Genomic DNA, 22,962 nt, shown 5'->3' with positions numbered 1-22,962 from the left:
AGAAGGCCAGAATCCAGTCTAAAGCAGACAAGTCAAGCCCTATCGTCTCCCCCTGAATGTCCCAGGCAGTTCCTCTACAAAGCACACAGAAACCAAGAATGATTCCCTGGTAAAGCCTGATCTTTGCAGTGATGCCTGGATCTCTGTAGCCATGTTGGGTCTCTATAGCGATGCTTGGGTCTCTGCAGCAATGCCTCAATCTCTGCAATGATGCCTAGGTCTTTGTAATGATGCTTGGGTCTCTGCAGTGATGTTGGGTCTCTGCAGCAATGTTGGGTCTCTACAGCAATGTTGGGTCTCTACAGAGATATTGGGTCTCTGCAGCAATGCCTGGGTCTCTGCAGTGATGTTGGGTCTCTGCAGTGATGTTGGGTCTCTGCAGTGATGTTGGGTCTCTGCAGTGATGTTGGGTCTCTGCAGTGATGTTGGGTCTCTGCAGCGATGTTGGGTCTCTGCAGCGATGTTGGGTCTCTGCAGTGATGTTGGGTCTCTGCAGTGATGTTGGGTCTCTGCAGTGATGTTGGGTCCCTGCAGTGATGTTGGGTCCCTGCAGTGATGTTGAGTCTCTGCAGTGATGTTGGGTCTCTGCAGTGATGTTGGGTCTCTGCAGCGATGTTAGGTCTCTGCAGTGATGTTGGGTCTCTGCAGTGATGTTGGGTCCCTGCAGTGATGTTGGGTCTCTGCAGCAATGCCTGGGTCTCTGCAGCAATGTTGGGTCTCCGCAGTGATGTTGGGTCTCTGCAGTGATGTTGGGTCTCTGCAGTGATGTTGGGTCTCTGTAGCAATGCCTGGGTCTCTGCAGTGGTGTTGGGTCTCTACAGCAATGTTGGGTCTCTGCAGCAATGCCTGGGTCTCTGCAGTGATGTTGGGTCTCTGCAGTGGTGTTGGGTCTCTGCAGCAATGCCTGGGTCTCTGCAGTGATGTTGGGTCTCTGCAGTGATGTTGGGTCTCTGCAGCAATGCCTGGGTCTCTGCAGTGATGTTGGGTCTCTGCAGTGGTGTTGGGTCTCTGCAGCAATGCCTGGGTCGCTGCAGCAGCTCCTGAGCTACATTTTGCCAGTGTCTCCATGAACCCATGAGGCTCAGACAAACCACAGTGAAGAAAGAAGCTGTGGCACACTCAGGGGACTGAGTCCACGGACCTTGTGACGGCTGGATGTGGAGGGTGAAGGTCAGGAGAGGCAAGATGGAGCCCTGTGTCCAGCACAGGGATTTGGATGGACAAGATGGAGAACACAAAATGTGGCATAGCACAGCTGGAGCAAGATCCTAGATTCACTCAGGACACACTGAGCCAGGGAAGCCATTGTCTTCTCCTTTCAGTCCCTGGACACGTTTTTTTCCTGGAAAGCTATTCCAGGTGATGTCCCCAACCCCCTTTGCCTTCCCACCTTCTTCCTGCTTGCTCAGGCTGAGGAGCATGTGGGAAGCACAGGTCCCTGGAGTTTCACTCTTCTTCAGGCCAGGCTCGGCCTGCCACCCACTGTGCTCTAAAGCACCCAGTCGTCATGGTCTTTCCCTCTCTGACAAACCCACAAGGCCCACTATCCACGTCCCTCAACTGGCTTCCACATAACAAGACACTGCTTTATTCAAAACTAAATCTTCATGTTCAAGCTGATGTGACCAGCAGGAAACAGAATACCACCCCTCATCAAGGACATTTCTCTTTGCAAAACACAGTGATCACTGCAGAAAACTGCGACCAATCAAAGCATGGAGTTGTGGAGCACATTTCTAATTGACATATCCACAAAGCAATTCCTGCACCCAAGGCTCGGGGAACATTACAGAAGAGGAGGACAGAAGCACAGTAGGAGCCGGAGGATTGGAGAGTTTGCTGTGAGAGTGTGTCCTCCTTGGAATGTCAGAAGCTACACCCAGAAAGTTCCACCAACATGGCTGCCTAAACATGAATCAAACAAGGATCACACCAATAAACATGCTAATGTAGACATGGGAAAGCTCCGGAGGCCTCAGCCCTAGACAAAGAACTACAGCAACTAAGAAAGGAATGCTGAGAGCAGGAGAAACAGTCTTCCTCCGGGTCAGCCATGACAAGATAGACATAGAAAATAGAAATAATGCTATAAGGAGTAAGCAAGCTGTATGTATGCATTTGGAAAACATGTATGTATATATAAATGTATATATGTAAACATATATGTGCATGAGCTGTGCATGTATTGTGTATGTATGTATGTAACAATTATTACTGATAAAAGAGGCCATGAATTTGAAACACAGCAAGGGTTAAACAGGAGGGTTTAGGGGGTGGGGGGGAGGAAGGGTTATAGCTATATTATAATCTCAAAAAAATAAATAAAAAGCAGATCACCATCCTCTCCAGGGATTATATTCCTGCACTGACTTTTGTGTCGAGGGTGAGGGGCAGGATCAAGTCTTACACCAGCACACACTGAACAAATACAGCCCAATGAGAAAATGTTGGTTTCAAAGGCCTCCTGATAGGCATCCCAATTCCCCTTGATCCCCTGCAAAGTTGCCCCATTTTATTCCCCACAGTCATGCCTTCACACCTCTCCCCACAGGGCAGAGACCTTAGTGCAGCTCCTCCCTGCCCCACACATGACGGTTTACATCTGGCCTTCAACTAGCCTTGCTTTTGAAGCAGACCTGTCCCATCTGCCTTGAGATCACAGCTTGCCTCAGAACAGCCACAGGCTTGTCTTCTCTCTGCCCAGGCATGTTTCCACTGTGCCCCAAAGCAGACTCCTAAACCACTCTCATCTTGTCCCAAAAAGCTACCCATGTCTGAACATGACTCCCACCTGCCATTCTCATCAGTTATCCCTGACCACTCTAAGCGATGTGAGCTGGTCTCCGTAACTGTAGCATCTAGTCAGCATTGGTTGAGCATCTATCAGGTGCCCGGAGCCAGTCAAGGCATCTGAGTGATGCAGAGAAGGTGCCACAGCCAGGAGACACATGTCCACTCATAAACAAGCAAACACTCATCAGAAGGTCCAAGAGTGTCCGAGGCATGTTCTCAGCGTCTCAGCATGAGAAACGCTCACGAGGGGATGGAGCGGTAGGTCAGTGGTTAAGAGCACTTGTTGCTCTTCCAGATGACCAGGATGATTCCTAGCACCCACATGGCAGCTCACAACTACTAGAAACTCTACTTAGAAAGAATCACCTGGCCTCCATGGCATGCATGTGGCACACAGATACATATGAAGGCAAAACACTTAAACATATCACATAAAAATAATTAAAACTGCTGGGAGGTGGTGGTGCACACCTCTAATCTCAGCACTTGGGAGGCGGAGGCAGAGGCAGGCAGATCTCTGTGAGTTCGAGGCCAGCCTGGTCTACAGATCAAGTTCCAGGACAGCCAAGGCTACACAGAGAAACCCTGTCTCAAAAATCCAAAATAAGTAAGTAAGTAAAGCTTTTAAGAGAAAGGAAGTTGGCCATGCAGAATTCTCCTTACTATGTGTGGTGGGTTTAATAAGAGTGGCCCCTCCCCAACAGGCTCAAATAGTTGAGTTCTTAGTCATCAGGGAGTGAAACTCTTTGATTGGATTAGGATTAGGGGGTATGGCCTTGCTGGAGGAACGGAGGAGGGTGAGTGGGATTTGAGGTGTTAAGCTCCAGGGCTATGATCCCCTCTATGATGACAAAAGATTAACCCCCGAAACTGTAAGCCAGCCCCCAGTTAAGTGCTTTCCTTTATAAGACTAGCCTTGGTCACGGCAAGTCTTATTAAAAACAAAACAAAACAAACCTGCCACAGTCCTCCCAGCAACAGAACAGTGACTAAAACACGACACTTCTCGGTCTCAGAGCCAATGAACAAACAGGAGGAAAGCAGGACAGCCTAGCGTGGGTTTGGGGGGCATTCCCTGGAATATGTTTCCTGGAAGAAAACTGTTCAGGGGCTAAAGAGTGAAGACAAAGGCTTTCCCAGCTCAGGGTGTTCAGAGTGATTTCGGATTACCTTCTGTTCTCCATGGACAGCAAAAAAAAAAAAAAAAAAACCATGGGCATCCTTCCCTGCAGCCCGATGAGAGCTAGTCTACGGCTCCAACAGAAACTCTGGCCCGCATGGAGCTCACAGTGTTAGAGCGTAAGAGGCAGGGACAGGACAAGTGGATACTGACAGCTGAGTAGGACAGGCCAGAGGAGATGCTGTAATCCCAGAAGACGTCACTGTGGGTTCCATCTGCTCAGGGCCCCCTGCCCCTTGCCCTGTGGCTTTAAACCGCATGCTCTCACTTCGCTTCTCACCTGAGAACTATCTGTGTGCCTTCTACCTGTAAATGTTTCCTGTCTTCCTAGCCACCTCTATGAGGCCGGCACATGACAAGCTCTTTTATCTTCTCTCTCAGAAGGAAGCACAACCTAATGACGCAGCTTCCTAGTTTCCTAGGTGAGTAACTGTCTCGAGCAGGGGTAGGGTGGGGTGGGAAAGACCAGCTTGCTCAGGGTTATTCAATATTGAGAGGTTCAAGTGCCCACCCAGGCTGCCTGGTTCCCCGCTCCATGCAACTGCTTGACTAGCCCCCCCCCCACACACACAATCTTCCATCAGAGCTGTTGGTTTGCCATCTGAAGGATGCGCAGCCCAAAAGTCAAAAAGATAAACTTAGTCTGAAATAACTATAAATTCCAATTGAGTCCCTGATACGGTTTCCTCATGAAGCTCCAGTAAATTAATAATAGATCAACCAAAAATAGCTCCTGGGCTAGAAGCACTTTCGGTATGCTTTTCCAATAGAGTGGCAAGTGGTTCTTGTGTGGTGTGAGATGAGCTCGGAAGCACTGCTCTCCACTTAGCTGCACGGAGGCACGTGGAGGAAGCTGTGACATTATTAATCACTAGATTCGGTTATGATTGATGGGCTTTTCTGCGGGGAGGAAGAAGTGGCTCAGATACAATCTGTCCCAACAGCTCTGCGATATGCTAATATTTTCTTCAGATGAAAGAGAAGATGTGTTCAAATACCTGCCGTAGCAGACAATTAATACTGAGAGAGCTCCAGTGGGGCCGGGGAGGTGGGAACAAGAGGATGGGTCAGGTTAAGCAGGGGCCAGAAGTCTGTGGGTTTAGCAGATGGCTTTGGTTTCAGCTTGGCATAACTATGTGTGTGTGTGTGTGTGTGTGTGTGTGTGTGTGTGTGTGTGTGTGTGTGTGACTGGTATGTATGCGAGCATGTGGAGGTCAAAAGTCAATCTCAGGTGTCTTTCTTTAGGAGCCAACCATGTTTTTGAGGCAGAATCTCTCACTGGGACCTGGAGCTCACAAATAGGTTAGCTTGTATGCTTACTGGTTGGCCAGTGAGCTGCAGAGACAAACCATCGCCTGCCCACCACTGGGATTACAAGCATGTATTACAACAATTGGCTTTTTTACATGGATGCTAGGAACTGAACTCAGGTCTCACTTCACCAGAGGAGCCATCCACCTGGTCCTAAATATAAGTTTGTAAATGCCTTTTAAAGAGAAAGCTCACCTGTCTAGGTAAGATGACCAACCCCTTACTCTTGTGTCTCCTCTACTGGGGCAGCACAGAGCAAGCAGGCAGCTCACTTGAATGATTCACCAATGACTTCTGAAATGTTGCAGGCTGCATCCTACAATTCTTAGGCACCAGGGTAATCACATCGATGCTGTGTGGGATCTCACGGTGTCCAACAGACATGCTAGTCACAGATGACTGGGTCGACCAGATGTTCCAGCATCACAAATGCCCAAGCCCTGGAAACCTTTCTGCTTTTGAGAATTTCTTTAACTTGGAGAGCCACACAGCGAGAACAGCCTGAGCCTTTGATGGCTTTTCCTTTGATGCCTCCTTAACGGAATGGCACATGCTTGAATTCCTGTCTTCGGTTCAGAACTGTTTTTGTGTGTGGCAGGTTGGGAAGGCTCTGCAGTCCTGGCTGTTGTCACTGTGTGCTGCACTCCTGTGTGAGGTGGGGCCACGTGGTGCTTCTCAGCCCTCCTCTGTATATGGCTTATGAGTGTTCCCTGCCCAGGGACAGGCTGAGGGTTTCTTCCTTTCTTCTTTTCTTCCACTCCTACTGCTCCCTCATGTGGGAGTCCACAAATGACAAAAACAGGGCACAGATCACTGTTACCAGCCTGACCGTGCACTGACATTTCACTTTGTTTTTTTGTTGTTTTTGTTTTTGTTTTTGTTTTGTTTTTGTTTTGTTTTTGTCCTGCTAGAGTCCTGACTTCAAAAATATGAACTGGCTAAGCCTGAGGTCTTGGACTTATCCGGCACCCAGGATGGGGCTGGGACCTGGAAGGTAGACAAGGGCCAGGGCATAGGCAACAGTGTGGGGTGGAGTGGGAAAGGGTGGGATGCCAGAGACAGCACGGGGGAAAGTGCCTGCTCTGCAGGTGACATCATGGTCATAACAGCTTAGTTTACAGCCCTGGTGGAGGCAACAGATGAAAAGTGACCCTAGCTAAGGGCTTGAGCAGGCACGTGTCTGCTGAATGCAAAACCAGCCAGGGCACGTTTGCGGAGAGACCCAGAAAACAGGGTAGCTCAAGGTAATGACAAGGTGGCTGCTGAAACTGGGGTTCCTCCACCCAGGGTTGTGTACCCACCCATGGCTGCTGTCCCCTTCCTCAATTTACCCCATACTAGTATGGGATGAAGGTGCTGCTGCCTTGTGAGGATGTTAGGAGACAGATCCAATACAATGGAGCTCCTGGAGGAATCTTAGGTAGCACTCAGCTTCTCGCTGCTACTGTGACTAGAATGGGCAAAAGTGATACGCTGGTAAGTGTCTAAAAGAAAGCCAGGCATCATGCCCCTTCCCAAACCCATGCCCCGCCTCCTCCTCCTTCCTGGCAAGCTTGCCATTCTCTCTTTTGCTGTGGTTTTCCTGGGTGGTCACCTGATACACAGGAGGGAACCAGTCACCACATGAGAGGGCACACAGGGGCGGGGTGGGGGCTGCTTCAGGCTGCCAGTGAGGAACAGTTCCTTCCCAAGCCAACGGTGGAAGTCAGTGAGGGGCATATCCCAGCTGTGAGGCATGGGAAGAAGTTTCCTCTTGTGTTCTAATTTGTTTGCTGTTGCTGTGATAAAAAAGAAGAAGAAGAAGAAGAAGAAGAAGAAGAAGAAGAAGAAGAAGAAGAAGAAGAAGAAGAAGAAGAAGCCCTGACCAAAAGTGACTTAAGGAAGAGAGAGTCTGTTTGGTTCACACTCCCAGGTCCCAGTCCGTCGTCTCCGGGAAGTCAGAGCAGGAACTCAAGAACATGGCCATACCACATTCACAGTCGAGAGCAGAGAGAGACCAGATGCGTTCCTGCTTGCTGCTTGTGCTCTGCTTGCTCTCTGCACTCTTACGCAGTTCAGGGTCCAACCCACGGAATGGTGCTGGCTGCGTGCGAGGCTTGGCTTTCCACCACAACCAACACTCAAGAAAACCCCTGACAGACATGCCTACAGGCCAACCTGATCTAGATAACTCTTCGTTAAGACTCTCTTCCTGTGTGAGATTCTAGGTTGTGACAAGATGTAGTTCAAAACTAGCCAGCATGCCTTGTTTTAGGTCAACTTGTTGGAAGAATGGGGAAATGTTTCACGTCACACCAGAAGAGGGAAAGATCACTGCAACCATCTCCCCTCCACTCTCTCTTCAGTCCTCTCTTCCCAACTAGTTTTTTTTTCTGGGCCTTCCTTCACCTGAAGACTATCACTTATCTGTGTGGCCAAGATAGCACCACCTTGTGTCAGGTTTAGGGTCTGGCATGTGGAGAACCAGCCTTTCAAGTCATCAGAGGCAGGGAGCACCCATCCATTATGCCAGAGGCTCCACTCACATTACTTCCCTTGTTGGTACAGTGCTATGGTGAATCTCACCATGGAGACAGGAAACCAGGACAATGAGAAGCTTGGCTGTTGGCAGCCTCCTCAGGAAGCCACTAGGGAGCCTGAGCACTAGAAAGATCCAGTACAGGTTCAGAGACACATAGCCAAAGGGCTTATTTGAGACCACAAGGAAGGCCAGGGCCAAGACAGTGAGTGTGTGAGGTCCAGGCAGGATTTGGCGGGTGAGGGGCGGGGGATGGGGGGACAGCAAGTACAGTGGACCTGAATGTTGACAAAACTTGAACCAAGACTAGATAGGATCTTCTGAGGATGTCTTGAGAATGCCCTTGGCTGATGAAGGTGAGCTCTGTGGAGTGGGAGTGGCACCTTTCCACACAAAACCACACAGCAAGGTCACTGGCTTGAGACGGCGTGGGAATCACCCAGCCCAATGTGTGGTCTGGGTGACAGATGGAGGCGAGACTTGTATGCCCAGGGCTTCGCTGGATAAATGAGGGTGGCCATGAGCACATTTTGAAAAGTCTGAATCAGAGGTTGACAAACCAGCTACTGGATCACCTTTACCACAGGAAAATAAATAAATAAATAAATAAATAAATAAATAAATAAATAAATAAAGGGATGCCTGTTCTGAGGTCTTTCTAATCTGCCCAGTTGTCCCATGCTGGTTTCAGTAGGCAAATTCATACGCATATGAGCAAATATGACCTCCAAATTCAGAGGCATGGGCATGAATCCTTGGCTCTAATAAGCCAGGTGTATTAGTTAAAACAAAGTTAAACATCCTTAAAGCAAAACAGTAAGTGTGTTTTCATTCTGAACTAACTCTCTTCCAGCCCTGGAAGGAAGGCACAGAAATCACCCAACTTCAGTAACTCCACGGCCATCTTCCGAGGCTCCAGCACCGTCAGGCAACCACTACAAGGATCCAGGGAGCAGAAAAGGACCGAGGGGTGGGAGTTTGGGTCTGCTCAGTACAGTGGCCCTACATGGGGTGCACGGTGGAAGAGATGTTTCATGTGTTTTTCTGGGCTCTGCCTCCCCCTCAGAAAGAAGCTGTAGTAAGCAGCTAGTCTCCACTCCAAGATCCTTGGATTCCTCTGGGGGGGGTTAATCCCACGCCCCATGGTGGGGTCTGAGGTTAGCTTTGCTTGGCACAGACAGAGTTGTAGATAGAACAGGGGGCCTGTGGTTTATATTTGTGAGAACACCTAGCCAAGCACCTCCCGGAATGGAGTGTCCTGTCTGGACTTTTGCCCTCATAGCCTGGTCCTCATACAAACAGGCAGTAGTAGACTCAGGCACAGGCAGCTTCCATGGCAATGAAGCTGGACAGAAAAAAAAAAAGGCCTTACACCAAAGCCTGATGAGTGAGGATGTCCCCTTTTAGAGGTGACCACAGGGTGGGGGAGGGGAAGGGCTTTACTATTGATACCTTACAAGTCCCACCCATGTCCACTCACTGTGGACTCCTTGGAATACCTCTTAGCCATCCAAAACGATACTTAGGCTGCTGGGGGGCGGGGCGGGGTGGGGGTGGAGGGCAGATGATCATCCCAAACAGCTGGCTTTCCCAGGAGCATTTTGTGATAAATATACCTTACTCAGAGATAAATAAAAGCTACAACCAAAACAATTACTCCTAGTACCGAGTGTTTCTACAGAATAACCCATGGATGGCTACCGAGGAGTCAGGAACAGGGCTCCAACTCATACCAACCACATGATTCAGGTTCGGGGACACAAAGTGCTCTGAAGTAGTCAGGCACCCGATTCTTCTGGTGTGGATGGGACAAGCCAGAGAACTGGAAGCAAACATTTTCTGGCCCTCTGGTTATTTTTGAGTTTGAAATGTACGGAAGTCTCAGAAGAGTTCAAAAAAGAAAGAAAATGCATCCAATTTCAAACCAACATATTGAATCGAGTAAATTAAGCCGCGGCTCTCAAACTGCTCATGGAACTGACAGGCTCTGATGCATTTTAAAAAGGCATACCAGTTCCAAGCCTGGCATAGCGTCCCCATCCCCGCCCAGCCATGGTGAGACCTAACCAAGTGGCAGAGCTACTCTGTCTCATCTGCACGGTTCAAACGGTAGCTCCCGGGGCTAAGTGCCTGTCCCTGGAATATCTCGCGCTTGTGCTGGACTGGTTATTTTCATCACACTGCTCAGGACTGGCATTTGCTGCTCAGGAGCAGTGGTTTCCTTATCCTGACAAGAAACTCACTCAAGTCTGACATAGAAACAGGACAGGCAGCCTGCTGACACACGTCCCAAGTTAACATAAGAGACAGGATTATTGTCAAGAGCCTCAGAGTGGCAGGCAGGACGCCAGAGCACGAGTGCGCGCACATACACACACACACACACACACACACACACACACACACACGCCTTCTTTCACAGAGCTCACGTGACCGTGACTAGGAGCCCTCAGCTAGGGTCACCCGCCTAGGCCGACAGGGTGAGGAGGAAAGCACTGTTTAAAATCCTTGTTACCTTTTCAGCGAGTTGGGTCTCAAGCTCTTTGAATGTCCGGTTGTAATCTACCTCGCTCCCACTTCCCCTTGAAAACAAAATAAAAATAATTTTCGTTAACATTTTCCCCTGACAGATGTTGACATTGGACCTGCACAGCACTGAGTCATGACCTTTCTGTGTTACCTCTTCCAGGACAGGAGCTTCCCTGGACCTCAGTTTCCTCATCAGTAAATGGAAGCACAGAATTTCCATGTCTTCAAGAAGTGTGGGACTTGACGGACACCAAGCCTCGCTTCATCTAAGGCCACAGCACTGTTCTGGGCCTGGCGTCATCTGATGTAAGACTCAGGTGAGACCTGGGGCCCAGCCTGCATACTGTTGCATTCTGTTCTGACTGGTGTAGATGCCAGGCCCTATCTGACCCAGAAGCCTCTTTAGTCAAGGAGTCCCAGGCTATCGGGAGCCTGTGTCCTACTTGGCTCCATCTCTTCCTCCATCTCCTGCTCTTCCTCTCTGCTCTCCTGGGCTTTGCAGGATCTATGTAGCTACCAGGCCTCAGAGCTTTCTTTAAGGCTGACTTGTGGGGTCAGGTGCCGAGCAGAGAGAACAGAAGAGGCAGGACCTGGGCCCCTCTCCTCCATGCCACCTTCTCCATCACCTCCCACACAGCCAGTCTAGGCGGGGGTGGTAAGCAGATCACCATCCCAACTAGTGACAGCCCCAGATTGGGAAAAAAAAAAAAAGTGAGCTGAGTGGTAAGAGGTGCCAGGGAGAGAGAAAAAAATGGCGAGTGGGTGGAAGCTGAAGGCAGGGCAATGGGTCATCTTTAGGGAGACGGTGATAAGAGACGGCCGCTCTGGTGTCATGTGAATAGAGATCCCGGAGCTGAGAAGCAGTGCAGCTCTCCAGGTCACACAAAGGGGACAGCAGGCAGCCCTAGGGGCAAGCGCTGGGCACACAGGAGTCAGCATCAAGTGACTGGATGCTGGAAGCTGGATGAGGAGGTTGGAGACACATAAGGTTAAAGAAGTTAGAGACGGAGGAGTGCCGTGGGCCACAGAAAGGAATCCAGACTTTCTCACTAAGGGCGGTGACGTCCTCAGAGAACCTCACTTCCCTTTGTGCTTCCTGGGGAGGAAGCCAGCGCTGAGAGCAGTGCCGTTCTGTGCCCAAGCCAGGGCGGGTCAGCAGTCCCACGCTGCTGTGTTAACTGTAATGCAAGCGTCTTCATATTGTTTTAGTGACTTACTCAGTCAATGCAAACACTATTCATAGGACATCTTTAAGAGCTACAGAATAAAAATAGATAGTGTAGAATAGCACAACTTTTTAATTGCTTTCACTCTTCTCCTTTCTGTGAGCCTATACCTACATTTTTTTTTCTCCAGCTAGAACTAGTCAATCTTTGTCTTTCAAGCAAAAACGCTCACAATATTTAAACCTTGTAATATACACTTCCTGTAATCAGCAGTTACTCCAGCTCTCTGTAGGGAGAGTGTTTCCATCTTTTCCCCTCAACCCTTTTCATGATTTTACAGAAGGCATCTTTGTTTTTGAAAGCCAATAGCTGGGCTTTATGCAGCCAGCTGCAAGTCTCTGGTGTTAACTGAGTGTTTAACCCTTTACATAACGCAAACCACACAGGGTTTGGGCTGATAATCCACTCCATGTTCTTTATTTTCACCATTGGTTTTTTATTTTTCTCTCCTTATTTTTAGATTAAATCTTTTTAAAAGTTCTTTCCTTTCTCCCTCATCTGGAAAAAAGAAAGCCAGGTGTATGGCCGCCTCTTGAACTTGAATGCCTCCAAGGCCAACAAACAGTAAGTATCATGAGACCTCTTAAGTGAAAGCATGTCTGGCTGGGCAAATGGTCACAGTGTTTCTGTGTTCGATACAAGGTTTGGAGCTAAAATACCGGTCAGGAGACAGAGTGGATGGACTGAGCCTCAGGTTTCCTTCCACAAGGCCCCCTCCTGATGGAGCTGAACTGCTCGCATCTTTGGGGCAAACAGCCTGTTTCCCCTGCAAGCCCTAGTTCTCTGGGCTGGCAGCCTTCGTCCTTCAGCTCTGCTGTGGCACAGCTGCCTGCCAGGAACCAGCTATACATCTGCCCTTTGGATCTGTGCTCTCCTAGTGCTGTCTGCTTTATCCATTTGAATCCCGGTCACCAGCCTGGGGAAGCAAGGGCATGCCACAAGGCCTGTTCTCTGGTAGGGAATTCAGCTTCACCATAATGACCAAAGTCTAGAAATGTCTTCAGAACCCTGTGGTGAGTCTTCAAAAGTAGAGCTCAGAATGCTTAAGTTTCACTGAGATCTGGATGCTGTTACACGTAGGAGACTATTACAGTTCACCCAGTTAGCACAGTGACAGTGCCATACGGATCAGTGGCTGCAGAGGGCTCTTTTGTGCAGCCCCTATGTAAAGGCATCCCTTGTGGTCATCAGAAACAAATTGTGGTGGTTACACTGGCTCATTTGGGCCGGACATGTAGCTCAGTGCAGAGCTTGTCTAGCATGGGCAACGCTCTGACTGGTTCCTCTGAGCACCCACCCCCATAGACACACCAGAAGAGAGAAGATTAGTTTGTCTTTTAGTAATCCACTCCATCAGTGTTTCTGAGGGATGGATGGTGACCATATCCACATGACAGAGAACACAAGCTCCTCAACACTGGAGATAGCAGTCCCCCATTTGAATGTAGCATAGATAGACTTAAACATCCCAAGTTATAACTGCATCTTCAGGCAAAGTATCCTCTGCACTCTTCCGGCTGCCTCTGCTTTAGTCAGCTTGCTATGGTCCACCCAGGAGCTTCCTGTAATAATTTTCACATGTGGCTGGTTCTAGTACAGTGAAGGTGGCCAGGGCAGAAGTGATGCACGGTGTTGCCAATGACATGGAGTGTGACCCGGAATAGAGTTGTCCTCCGCAACTGTCTTTCCAGGAGAGAAACCGTAATCCCATGACCACCGTAAATGCTGCCTCCGCCACGGCAGGGACTTGAGCTGTGTTTCTACCGCAGTCCCGGGATTGGAAGGTAAGCATCTCCACCAGGCTGCCCCTTGTTTTATGTGAGTTGATATGAACAGATCATTCAGGGCCCAGATGAAACACACTAGACTGAATACAGTAGGCAGAGATGTGATCTGCTGCTCCCAAGCACAGACGCCCAGTTCTGTGGAAAGCATCAAAACTCCACATAACACAGCCTTCCCAAGCCAGGCCCCACACCACAGTGGACAACATAGCATGTTGCAGACCCTGAGTGGTTCAGCCGTAGCTGACCAGGAGCAGCGACTTACCACAGCTGAGCATCACAAGACAGCTGTACTGCATGCTGCCTCCAGCTAGGAAGAGTCCAAGACTCAGAGGAGACATTCGATCCTGTGATTTCTACTGTTCATCACTGAAGAAAGTCAGGACAGGAACTCAAACAGCATAGAAACCTGGGAGCAGGAGCTGAGGCAGAGGCCATGGAAGGGTGCTGCTTACTGGCTTGCTCCTCATGGCTTGCTCAACCTGCTTTCTTTTAGAACCTGGGGCCACCAGCCCAGAGATGGCTCCACCCACAATGGGCTGGGCCCTCCCCCATCAATCACTAATTAAGAAAATGTCCTACAGGCTTGCCAGAGCCTGATCTTATGGAGGTACTTGCTTCTTTGAGGCTTCCTCCTTCTCAGATGACTTTAGCTTGTGTCAAGTTGACATAAACCTATCCAGCACAGTCTGCATCCACCTGCAGGAATGGTCATCTTGTGCTGGTGTCAGCTGCTGAGCGCATTGTGGCAAGAAGCAGAAAGGGCAGTACCGCATCCCACAGGGGAAATTTTGCTTTCATTCTTTTTTAAATATATTTTTCTTCATTAATTTATTTATCATTCACTTTACATCCCAATCACAATCCCACCCTCCCAGCCACTTTCCTCCGTACTCCCCCCCACCCCTACCAACCCATCCTGGCACATCAAGTTGCATCAGGACTAAGTGACGCCTCTGTCACTGAGGCAAGACAAGGCGGCCCTGCTAGGGAAACAGGATCTAGAAGGGACAACCGAGTCCAAGTCAGACACAGCCCCGACTCCAACTGTTAGGGGATCCACTTGAGGACCAAGCAGCCCATCAGCTCCATATGTGTAGGGGGCCTAGGACCAGCCCATGCATGCTCTTTGGTTGGTGGTTCAGTCTCTATGAGCCCCATGGGCTGAGGTTAGTTGGCTATGATGTATGTCTTCTTTTGGTGACCTTGACCCCTCCAGCTCCCTCAATCCCTTCTCCTAACTCTTCCACAAGACTCCCTGAGTTCCATCTAATGTTTGGCTCTGGGTCTCTGCATCTGTTTCCATTATCTGCTAATGAAGCTTCTCAGATGACAGTTATGCTAGGTTTCTGTCTGCAAGCATAGCAGAGTATCATTAATAGTGTCAGGGGTTGGCTCTCTCCTAGGGGGTGGGTCTCACGTTGGGCCAGTCATTGGTTGGCCATTCCCTCAATCTCTGTTCCATCTTTTATCCCTATATATCTCATAGGCAGGACAAATTTTGGGTTGATGATTTTGTGGATGGGTTGGTGTCCCCCTCCCTCTACTGGAAGTCCTGCCTGACTACAGGACGTGGCCACTTCAGTCTCAGTATCCTCCACTGCTAGGAGTTCAGCTAGAGTCACCCCCAGATCTTCCCAGGAGCCTCCCCCATCCCAGGTCTCCAGCTTGCCTGAGAGATGCCCAACACCAATTTTCCTTCTCTCTCCCAGCCCTCTCACCTCCCCATGCCTGCTCTCTCCACACACGATCCCCCCTTCCCCTCTCCATTCCCTCTCTCCTACTTCTTTCTCTCCCTCCACTTCCAATGTCTATGATGTCTATTTTATTTCTCCTTCTTAATGGGATGCAAGCATCCTCCCTTGATCCATGGGATTCAAGCATCCTCCCTTGATCCATGGGATTCAAGCATCCTCCATTGATCCCTCCTTGTTATTTAGTTTCTTTGGGTCTGTGGGTTGTAGCACGGTTATCCTGTACACTAGGGCTAATACTCACTTGTTGTCTTTCTGGGTCTGGGTTACCTCACTCAGGATGATCTTTTCTAGTTCCATCCATTTGCCTGCAAATTTAATGATACCCTTGTTGTTTGTTTGTTTGTTGTTTTGTTTGTTGTTTGTGTTGTGTTTTTTGAGACAGGGTTTCTCTGTGTAGCCGTAGCTGTCCTGGACTTGCTTTGTAGACCAGTTTGGCCTGGAATTCACAGTGATCCGCCTGCCTCTGCAAGTGCTGGGATTAAAGACATGTGCCACCACGCCCGGCAAGGCCCTTGTTTTCAATAGCTGAGTAGTATTCCATTGGGTAAATGTACCACATTTTTTTCCCATTCTTTGGCTGAGGGACATCTGGGTTGTTTCCAGTTTCTGACTATTATGAATAAAGATGTTATGAACACAGTTGAGCAAATGTCCTTGTTGTGTGGTAGAGCATCTTTTGGGTATCTGCCCAGGAGTGGAATAGCTGGGTCTTGAGGTGGAGCTATTCATAATTTTCTGAGAAAGTGCCTGGTTGATTTCCAAAGTGATTGTACAAGTTTGCAGTCCCACAGCAATAGAGTTGTGTTCCCTTGGCTCCACATCCTCGCCAGCATGTGCTGTCACTTGATATTTTGATCTTAACCATTCCGATGGGTGTAAGGTGGAATCTCAGAGTCGTTTTGATTTGCATTTCCCTGATGACTAAGGACACTGAACATTTCTTTAAGTGTTTCTTGGCCATTAGTGAGTCCTCTGCTGAGAATTCCCAGTTTAGCTCTGTATCCCATTTTTAAATTGGATTATTTGGTTTGTTAGTGTTTAATTTCTTGAGTTTGTTATATATTTTGGATATTAGCCCTCTGTCAGATGTAGTATTGATGAATATCTTTTCCCAATGGGCTGCCCTTTTGCTCTATTGACAGTGTCCTTTGCCTTACAGAAGCTTTTCAGTTTCAAGAGGTTCCATTTATTAATTGTTGATTTAGAGCCTGAGCTGTTGGTGTTCTGTTCATGAAGTTGTCTCTTGTACTAAATCATTCAAGGCTCTTCCCCACTTTCTCTTCTATTAGATTTAGTGTATCTGGTTTTATGTTGAGGTCTTTGATCCACTTGGACTTAAGTTTTATGCAGGGTGATAAATATGGATCTATTTGCATTCTTCTACATGTAGACATATAGTTAGACTAGAGCTGCTTGTTGAAGATGCTTTTTCCCCCCATTATATGGTTTTAGCTTCTTTGTCAAAAATCAAGTGTCTGTAGCTATGTGGGTTTATTTCTAGGTCTTCCATTCAATTCCATTGATCGACCTATCTGTTTTTGTGCCAATACCATGCAGTTTTCATTACTATTGCTCTGTAGTACAACTTGAAATCAAAAATGGTGATTCCTCCAGAAGTGTCCCCACCCCCCTCTCTCGACAAGGTTTTACTGTGTAGCTTTGGTTGTGCTGGACTCACTTTGTAGACCAGGCTGGCTTCGAACTCACAGAGATCTGCCTGCCTCTGCCTCCTGAGTGCTGGGATTGCAAACGTGCACCACTACTATGGGCTCAGAAGTTCTTTTGTTGTACAGGGTTGTTTCTGCTATCCTAGATTTTTTTATTTTTCCATAGGAAGTTGAGAATTGCTCTTTCAAGAGCTGGCATTTTGGTGGAATTGCAATAAATCTGTAGATTGCTTTCAGTAAGATGGCCATCTTTACCGGTCTATGAGAACAGGAGATCTTTCCATCTTCTGATATCTTCTTCAATTTCTTTCTTCAGAGACTTGAAGTCCTGTCATACATGCCTTTCCCTTGCTTGGTTAGAGTCACATCAAGATATTTTATATTGTTTGTGGCTATTGTAAAGAGTGCTGTTTCCCTAATTTCTTTCTCAGCCCATTTATCATTTGTATAAAGGAGGGCTACTGATTTTTTGGAGTTAATTTTATATTCAGCCATTTTGCTGAAAGTATTTATCAGCTGTAGGAGTTCTCTGGCAGAATTTTGGGGGTCACTTATGTATTCTATCATATCTTCTGCAAATAGGGATACTTTGACTTTTTCCTTCCCAGTTTGCTACTCTTGTGGTACATTTAACAATAGCATCCCACAAATAGTCCAAGAGCATAGACGTGGAGTTTGTAACATGGTGGTGGTTCTTCTGAATGACTTTGGAAAGCAGCTTAGTCTATGACTGATTCAACACTACACAGAGCACTGAGGCCTCCCAGCCACAGACTATGTATCAGTATGTTTCTGGTACTACAACAGAATACCCAAGACTAGGCCACTTACAATGAAAAGAATTGTGTCTGGGCTCATGCCTCATGCTCCTTCAGCAGGTGGCAGAAGACGGAAGAGGGGGTGTGTGCGGAAGAGCAGGCATGTGGAAGTAAGGTGAACCTGTGAACCTCCGGGGGCCTACTCAAGCCACAGAAGGGCTGATATCTGTTACTACAGTGAGAGCTGGTTCACTAGTGATGTTGTAACTGTGATTTAAAGAGGAAAAAGTCATAAAATTTGTCTTTGTGGAATCAGAGAACAACTCCATGGAAAAAGCACTCGCCTAGCATGTGTGAGGGCCCCTGGGGCTCAATCTCTTATTGCCACAAAAAAGACAAACACTAGGCCATTTTAAGTATATTCAATATGCTGTACAGACGTCTTAAGGACTACAGATCCCCGTCACCCAAGGTTCCCCATGGCCCACGGCTCCCCATCGCCCCTTCCTCTGGTTACACTGGTGCTTGTGCCTGAGCTGCAGGGGTAGGGCGATGGGGAGTCAACTGCGACTCTCTAAGGGCAATACTGAAAGGTGTTAACTGCACAGGATCTCATTTATTCTTATTTATGTGTATGTCTGTGTGTATCTATATGCACGTGAGTGCAGTACCCATGGAGGCCAGAAGAGGGCATTGGAACTAGAGTCACAGGCAGTTGTGAGCTGCCTGATGTGGGTGCTGGGAACTGAACTCAGGTCCTCTGGAAGAGCAGTGTGGTGGTTTGAATAGGTATGGCCCCCATGGATTTGTGTGTCTGAAGCTTTGCCAGAGGGAGTGGCACTATGAGGAGGTATGGCCTGGTTGGAGGAAGTTTGTCACTGTGGGGTGGGCCTTGAGGTCTCATATATGGCTCAAGCTCTTCCCACGGTCGCACACAGTCTCCTGCTGCTGCCTTAGATCAGAGTGTAGAATTCTCAGCTCCTCTTCCAGCACCATGTCTGCCTGCACACCGCCATGTTTCCCACCATGATGATAATGGACTAAACCTCTGAAACTGTAAGCCAGCCCCAATGGAACGTTTTCCTTTATAAGAACTGCCATGGTCATGGTGTCTCTTCAGAGTAATGAAACCCTAAGACAAGCAGCAAGGGCTCTGGAACTGCTGAGTCATCTCTCTAGCCCCCAAATTTAATTATTGTAATTGTTTGCATAGCTTCATAGGAAATTAGGCTTGCTCACACAGAGTCAGATTAGCAGTGAGTAATCGCCTTACTAAAGCAGTATTTCCCGAACCATAAACTAGAACCCAAAGCATTCCTGCTGACAGGGCCATTGAAGGTTGTGTGCCAGCCCCCAGAGGCCCACATTTAAGCTAAAACCACGAAGCACTGAGGAGCTCTTACAACACCACTAGCATCTTGTTTTCATCCAATAAAACACTATCACTTTCCAATGAATGGCACAAAAATGTACAAAAACCAATGAATTTCAAATCTGGCATCTTAGTACTCTACGTCAAAATTAAAGCCTGTTATTTCCAGATTTGAAATGCATTATACATAGGATATTTTAAATGTTGGCTTTAACCTGGTATGTTTATGTTCTATTATATACCCTCACCCTTTCTAAATAAAATTCTGACTGAGGAGTAATCCATTAAATGTTACACGGGTAGTCTCTGCCCATGCATTTTCCATGGAGATGCAGATCTGAGCCAAATGTGGTAGTACACACCTGAAATCCCAGCACCTAAGAGGCTGAGGCAGGAGGGTCATGAGTTCAAGACCAGCACAGGACACATAGCAAGTCTCAGTCTCAGGGAAGAAAGAGAGACAGAGACGCGTTACTAGGCCTGGCTCTAATGGCCGGCACTGTGACTCTATACATCATTTCAAACGTCAAATATTCACACAAAAAATCACTTACTTCTTTATAACATTTATGTTTAGATCAAGTCCACCGAACCTGGACAGGAATTCGAGGTACAGGACGTTACCCGAGCTGGTGAGCGGGATCTACGGTCAGACAGGAAGAAGGACAACATGTCAGAGACTTGAGGCTCCAGGCACAGACAGCTCAGCAGGCTCCTGGGTCGTGTAATGTGACGCCAAAGGCGCTCAGGGAACAGACACTCTATTAGACATTTGTGAGTCCTTTTGAGGAGTCAGAGAGCTGATACACAGCCTCAGAAAGCAAAGAGCAAGGGCCAATCAGTGTGTAAGGGGAAAGCCAACACATCTTTACAACATTACCAAATGTCTGACCCAAGCTACACCTGACATCGACATAGAAATCGGACAGAATCAGCACAAACATTTCCTGTGTGTACCTGGAAGCTGAGGGGAGAGAAGAGACACTCGACCTAGTTTCAAGGTAGAAACCGTCACTGTTAGAAGGTCTTTCCTAATAAGTTTCTATTATGATTATGTATTTGTTGAAGGGAGGGGCGTGTGTGCCACAGTGTCAGTGTGGAGGTCAGAGAACAGCTTGAGGGAGTCAGTTCTTTTCCCCTACCATACGGGTTCCAGGGGATGAACTCAGGTTGTTAGGGTTATTGTCAAGCACCTCTGCCCAATGAGCCATCCCACTGGCCCAAAAGTTCTATAACAGATACTACGGGGTCGGCTGAGTCAGTGTGAGTTATAGATGAAAATAGAATTATTGAATCAATTGAGACTGGCGCTGCATTGTGATTACAGGAGAGGCCATCCTTGGTTTCAGGAGATATATGCTCTGAAGTCAGAATGAAGAACAAAACACGCTTCAGTGTGTTGGAGACCACACTATAAGATGCCCTCCCCACCTCCCGTGCACAGATCAGAAGAATCAACCTCATTGAAAACATTAGGCCGGGCATGACAGCACACACCTGTAATCCCAGCACTCAGGAGGCAGAGGCAGGTGGATCGCTGTGAGTTTGAGGCCAGCCTGGTCTACAAAGCAAGTGCCGGACAGCCAGGGCTCTGTTACACGAGAAACCCAGTCTCAGGAAAAAAGAAAGGGAAAAAAAGAAAAGAAAAGAAAAGAAGAGAAAAGAAAAGAAAAGAAAAGGAAGTAGTTGCATTGCTGAAAGCAACCTACAGAGCCAATACAATCCCCATCAAAATTCCAATGACTTTCATCATGGAAGCTTTAAAAAAAAAACAACAACTAAATTTATATAGAAACACAAAAGACCCCAAGTTACATTACAGAGCCATGGTAACTAATTCAGCATGGTGCTGACACAAAAACAGATGCCAGCCAGATGCCTCAGAATAGACTGGAGGACCCAAAAGGAAATCTACACACTTCAGCGAAGAGCACACACTGGAGGGAAGTTGGTCTCTTCAACTCATGGTGCTAGAACACAGGACGCCCAGAGGCAGAAGCCTGAAGCTGAAATGAACGCACCAAGGACATTAATGTAAGACTCGACATGCTCAAACTCCCAAAGCAAAGTGCAGGAGGGATGCTTGAAAACAGAGGCCTAGGCAGAGACTTTTGGGAAATACCAACAGCTCAGGAAATCACCACACACAGTTCAAAACTTCTCATCCCGCGGGAAACAATCACAGAGTGAAGAAACAGGCGTGGGTGGGAGAAAGGCTTTGCCAGCTAGTCATCTGATGGGGAATTAGTATCCTGAATACATAAAGAACTTGAAGATTAAATACCAAATAAGCAGGTGAGTGAGCTGAACAAACTACTCTCAAGAGGGCTTGTGACTAATAAAGACATGTCCAGCCTCCCTGGTCATCAGGGAAATGCAAATCCAGGCTACAGTGTGGGCCTGCGGGGATGGCTCAGTGGGTAAGAACAGGAGGGCCTGTGTTCGAATTCTCAGCACCCAGGTAAAAGAATAGAATAGAAAACCTAAAAGTAGCTTTTTTAAAAGCAGGCATGGACACACATGCCTGCAACCCCTGCACTTGAGAGAGGGGGCAGATGGAACCTGGAATGGCCAGTGAGTTTCCTGGTCAGTGAGAGCCTGTTGCCAGGTGATGAAGTGGGAAGCCATGGACGAAGACACTGATACCTTGTTCTGGCCTCTGCATGTGCATACACAGGCACGTACCTGCACACTGACATGGACACACACATACACACACACACACACACATACACACACACACACACACACACACACACACACACACACACGCCACTAAAATCAAATATTTAAGTGAAATGGTTTTTAAAAACTCCAATGTGGTTCTATCCCACTACAGTCATTAAAAACAAAACAAACAAACCAAAAAACAGTAACAAAGTCTGACCTTTGAGGGGTGAGAACTGTAGAGGAATGTTAATTCAGAACATGGCTGCTCTGGCAAGAGATCACATCCAAAGATCTTCTAAGTCTGTGTGATCCGGCTGGAATACAAACACGCCTTTACTCCAGGAGACAGAGGCCAGCAGATCTGAGTTCAAAGGCCAGCTTGGTGTAGAGCAAGTATAAGGTAAAGAAAAGTTTAGCTCCAGGCATGGTGGTACATGCCTTTAATCTCAAACGATGAAGGTAAAGTTAGTTTGTAGAAGGAAACACCAGTATTTGAAAATGATGTCTAACTGAGTGGCAGAAAAGGTGACGAATCAGAGAGGATTTGACAGAATAGGATACGCCCAACTCTCATGAGAAGAGAGAGGAAAGGGAAGCTACTTAAGAGGCGGTTTTACAGAGAGAGGAGGAGTTTTACCAGGACAGTAACAGAGAGATGGGTTGCAGAGGGAGAAAGAACTCAGGTGAAGACAGAATGAGCCAGAAAATGAGAAGAAGCCAGAAGATTAGAGCAGATTGCTGAGTTGGTTTGAGGCCAAGCAGAGCAATTCTGGGCCAAGAAAGAAGCCAGATTAAATAAGTCAGCTGGGAGAGGAGTTTGAGCCAGAACAGCTGAGTTGAACCTGTCAGCCCAGAGCTCAGAAAGAACAAGAAAGGGTGAGCTCATTAAGCAGTAAGTCTCAGAAGCTGAAAATATTCTAGGCCTAGATTACACTGTACAGAGGCTAGAAGCTTCCAGGACTAGGCCTAGGTTAGTAGAAGGAGACAAGCCTCCCACAACAACTGAGAAAGGACATAAGCTACTTTTACAGGGAACCCTGTATACTGTTGCAGGAATAGAGATTTAGTACAACCATCCGCATGTAGGGTTCTTACAAAAACTAAAACCACAATTGCCATGCGATCCAGCGGTACCACTCCAGGGCACATAATGAAGGTCCCTAAATCGCTACACCACAGGGATATTTAGACATCTATGTTTATCACCATACTATTAGTAACATCCAAGCTATGGAAGCAGCCCGCATGCCCATCAGCAGATGAAGGGACGAAATGCGGTGAATGCATACACTGGGGTTTTACTCAGCCCTGAAGAACGAAATTATGTCGTTTTCAGAAAAATGGATAGGACCAGATGTCATCATGTTAAGTGAAGTAGGCTAGATGCAGGCAGCCAC

The 22,962-nt window shown here is 47.7% G+C and overlaps 1 protein-coding gene across 2 annotated transcripts in view; it reads right to left on the bottom strand.

Moving 5' to 3' along the window:
* The window catches only part of EFCAB6 (EF-hand calcium binding domain 6), a 178,179-nt gene that overhangs the window by 117,761 nt on the left and 37,456 nt on the right, over positions 1-22,962 (bottom strand). For both annotated transcript variants that reach the window (XM_084749763.1, XM_084749764.1), the window contains exons 5-6: positions 19,450-19,538; positions 10,318-10,384 (exon numbers count right to left, since the gene is read on the bottom strand). In XM_084749763.1, coding sequence (XP_084605889.1) covers positions 10,318-10,384; positions 19,450-19,538 — 156 coding nt within the window. The remainder of the gene's footprint in view (positions 1-10,317; positions 10,385-19,449; positions 19,539-22,962) is intronic.

Source organism: Acomys minous, assembly GCF_964271855.1.
Source record: "Acomys minous genome assembly, chromosome: 12".
Lineage (NCBI taxonomy): Eukaryota > Metazoa > Chordata > Mammalia > Rodentia > Muridae > Acomys > Acomys minous.
The sequence above is the reverse complement of the archived record's forward strand: the minus strand, read 5'-3'. Positions and strand labels throughout refer to the sequence as shown.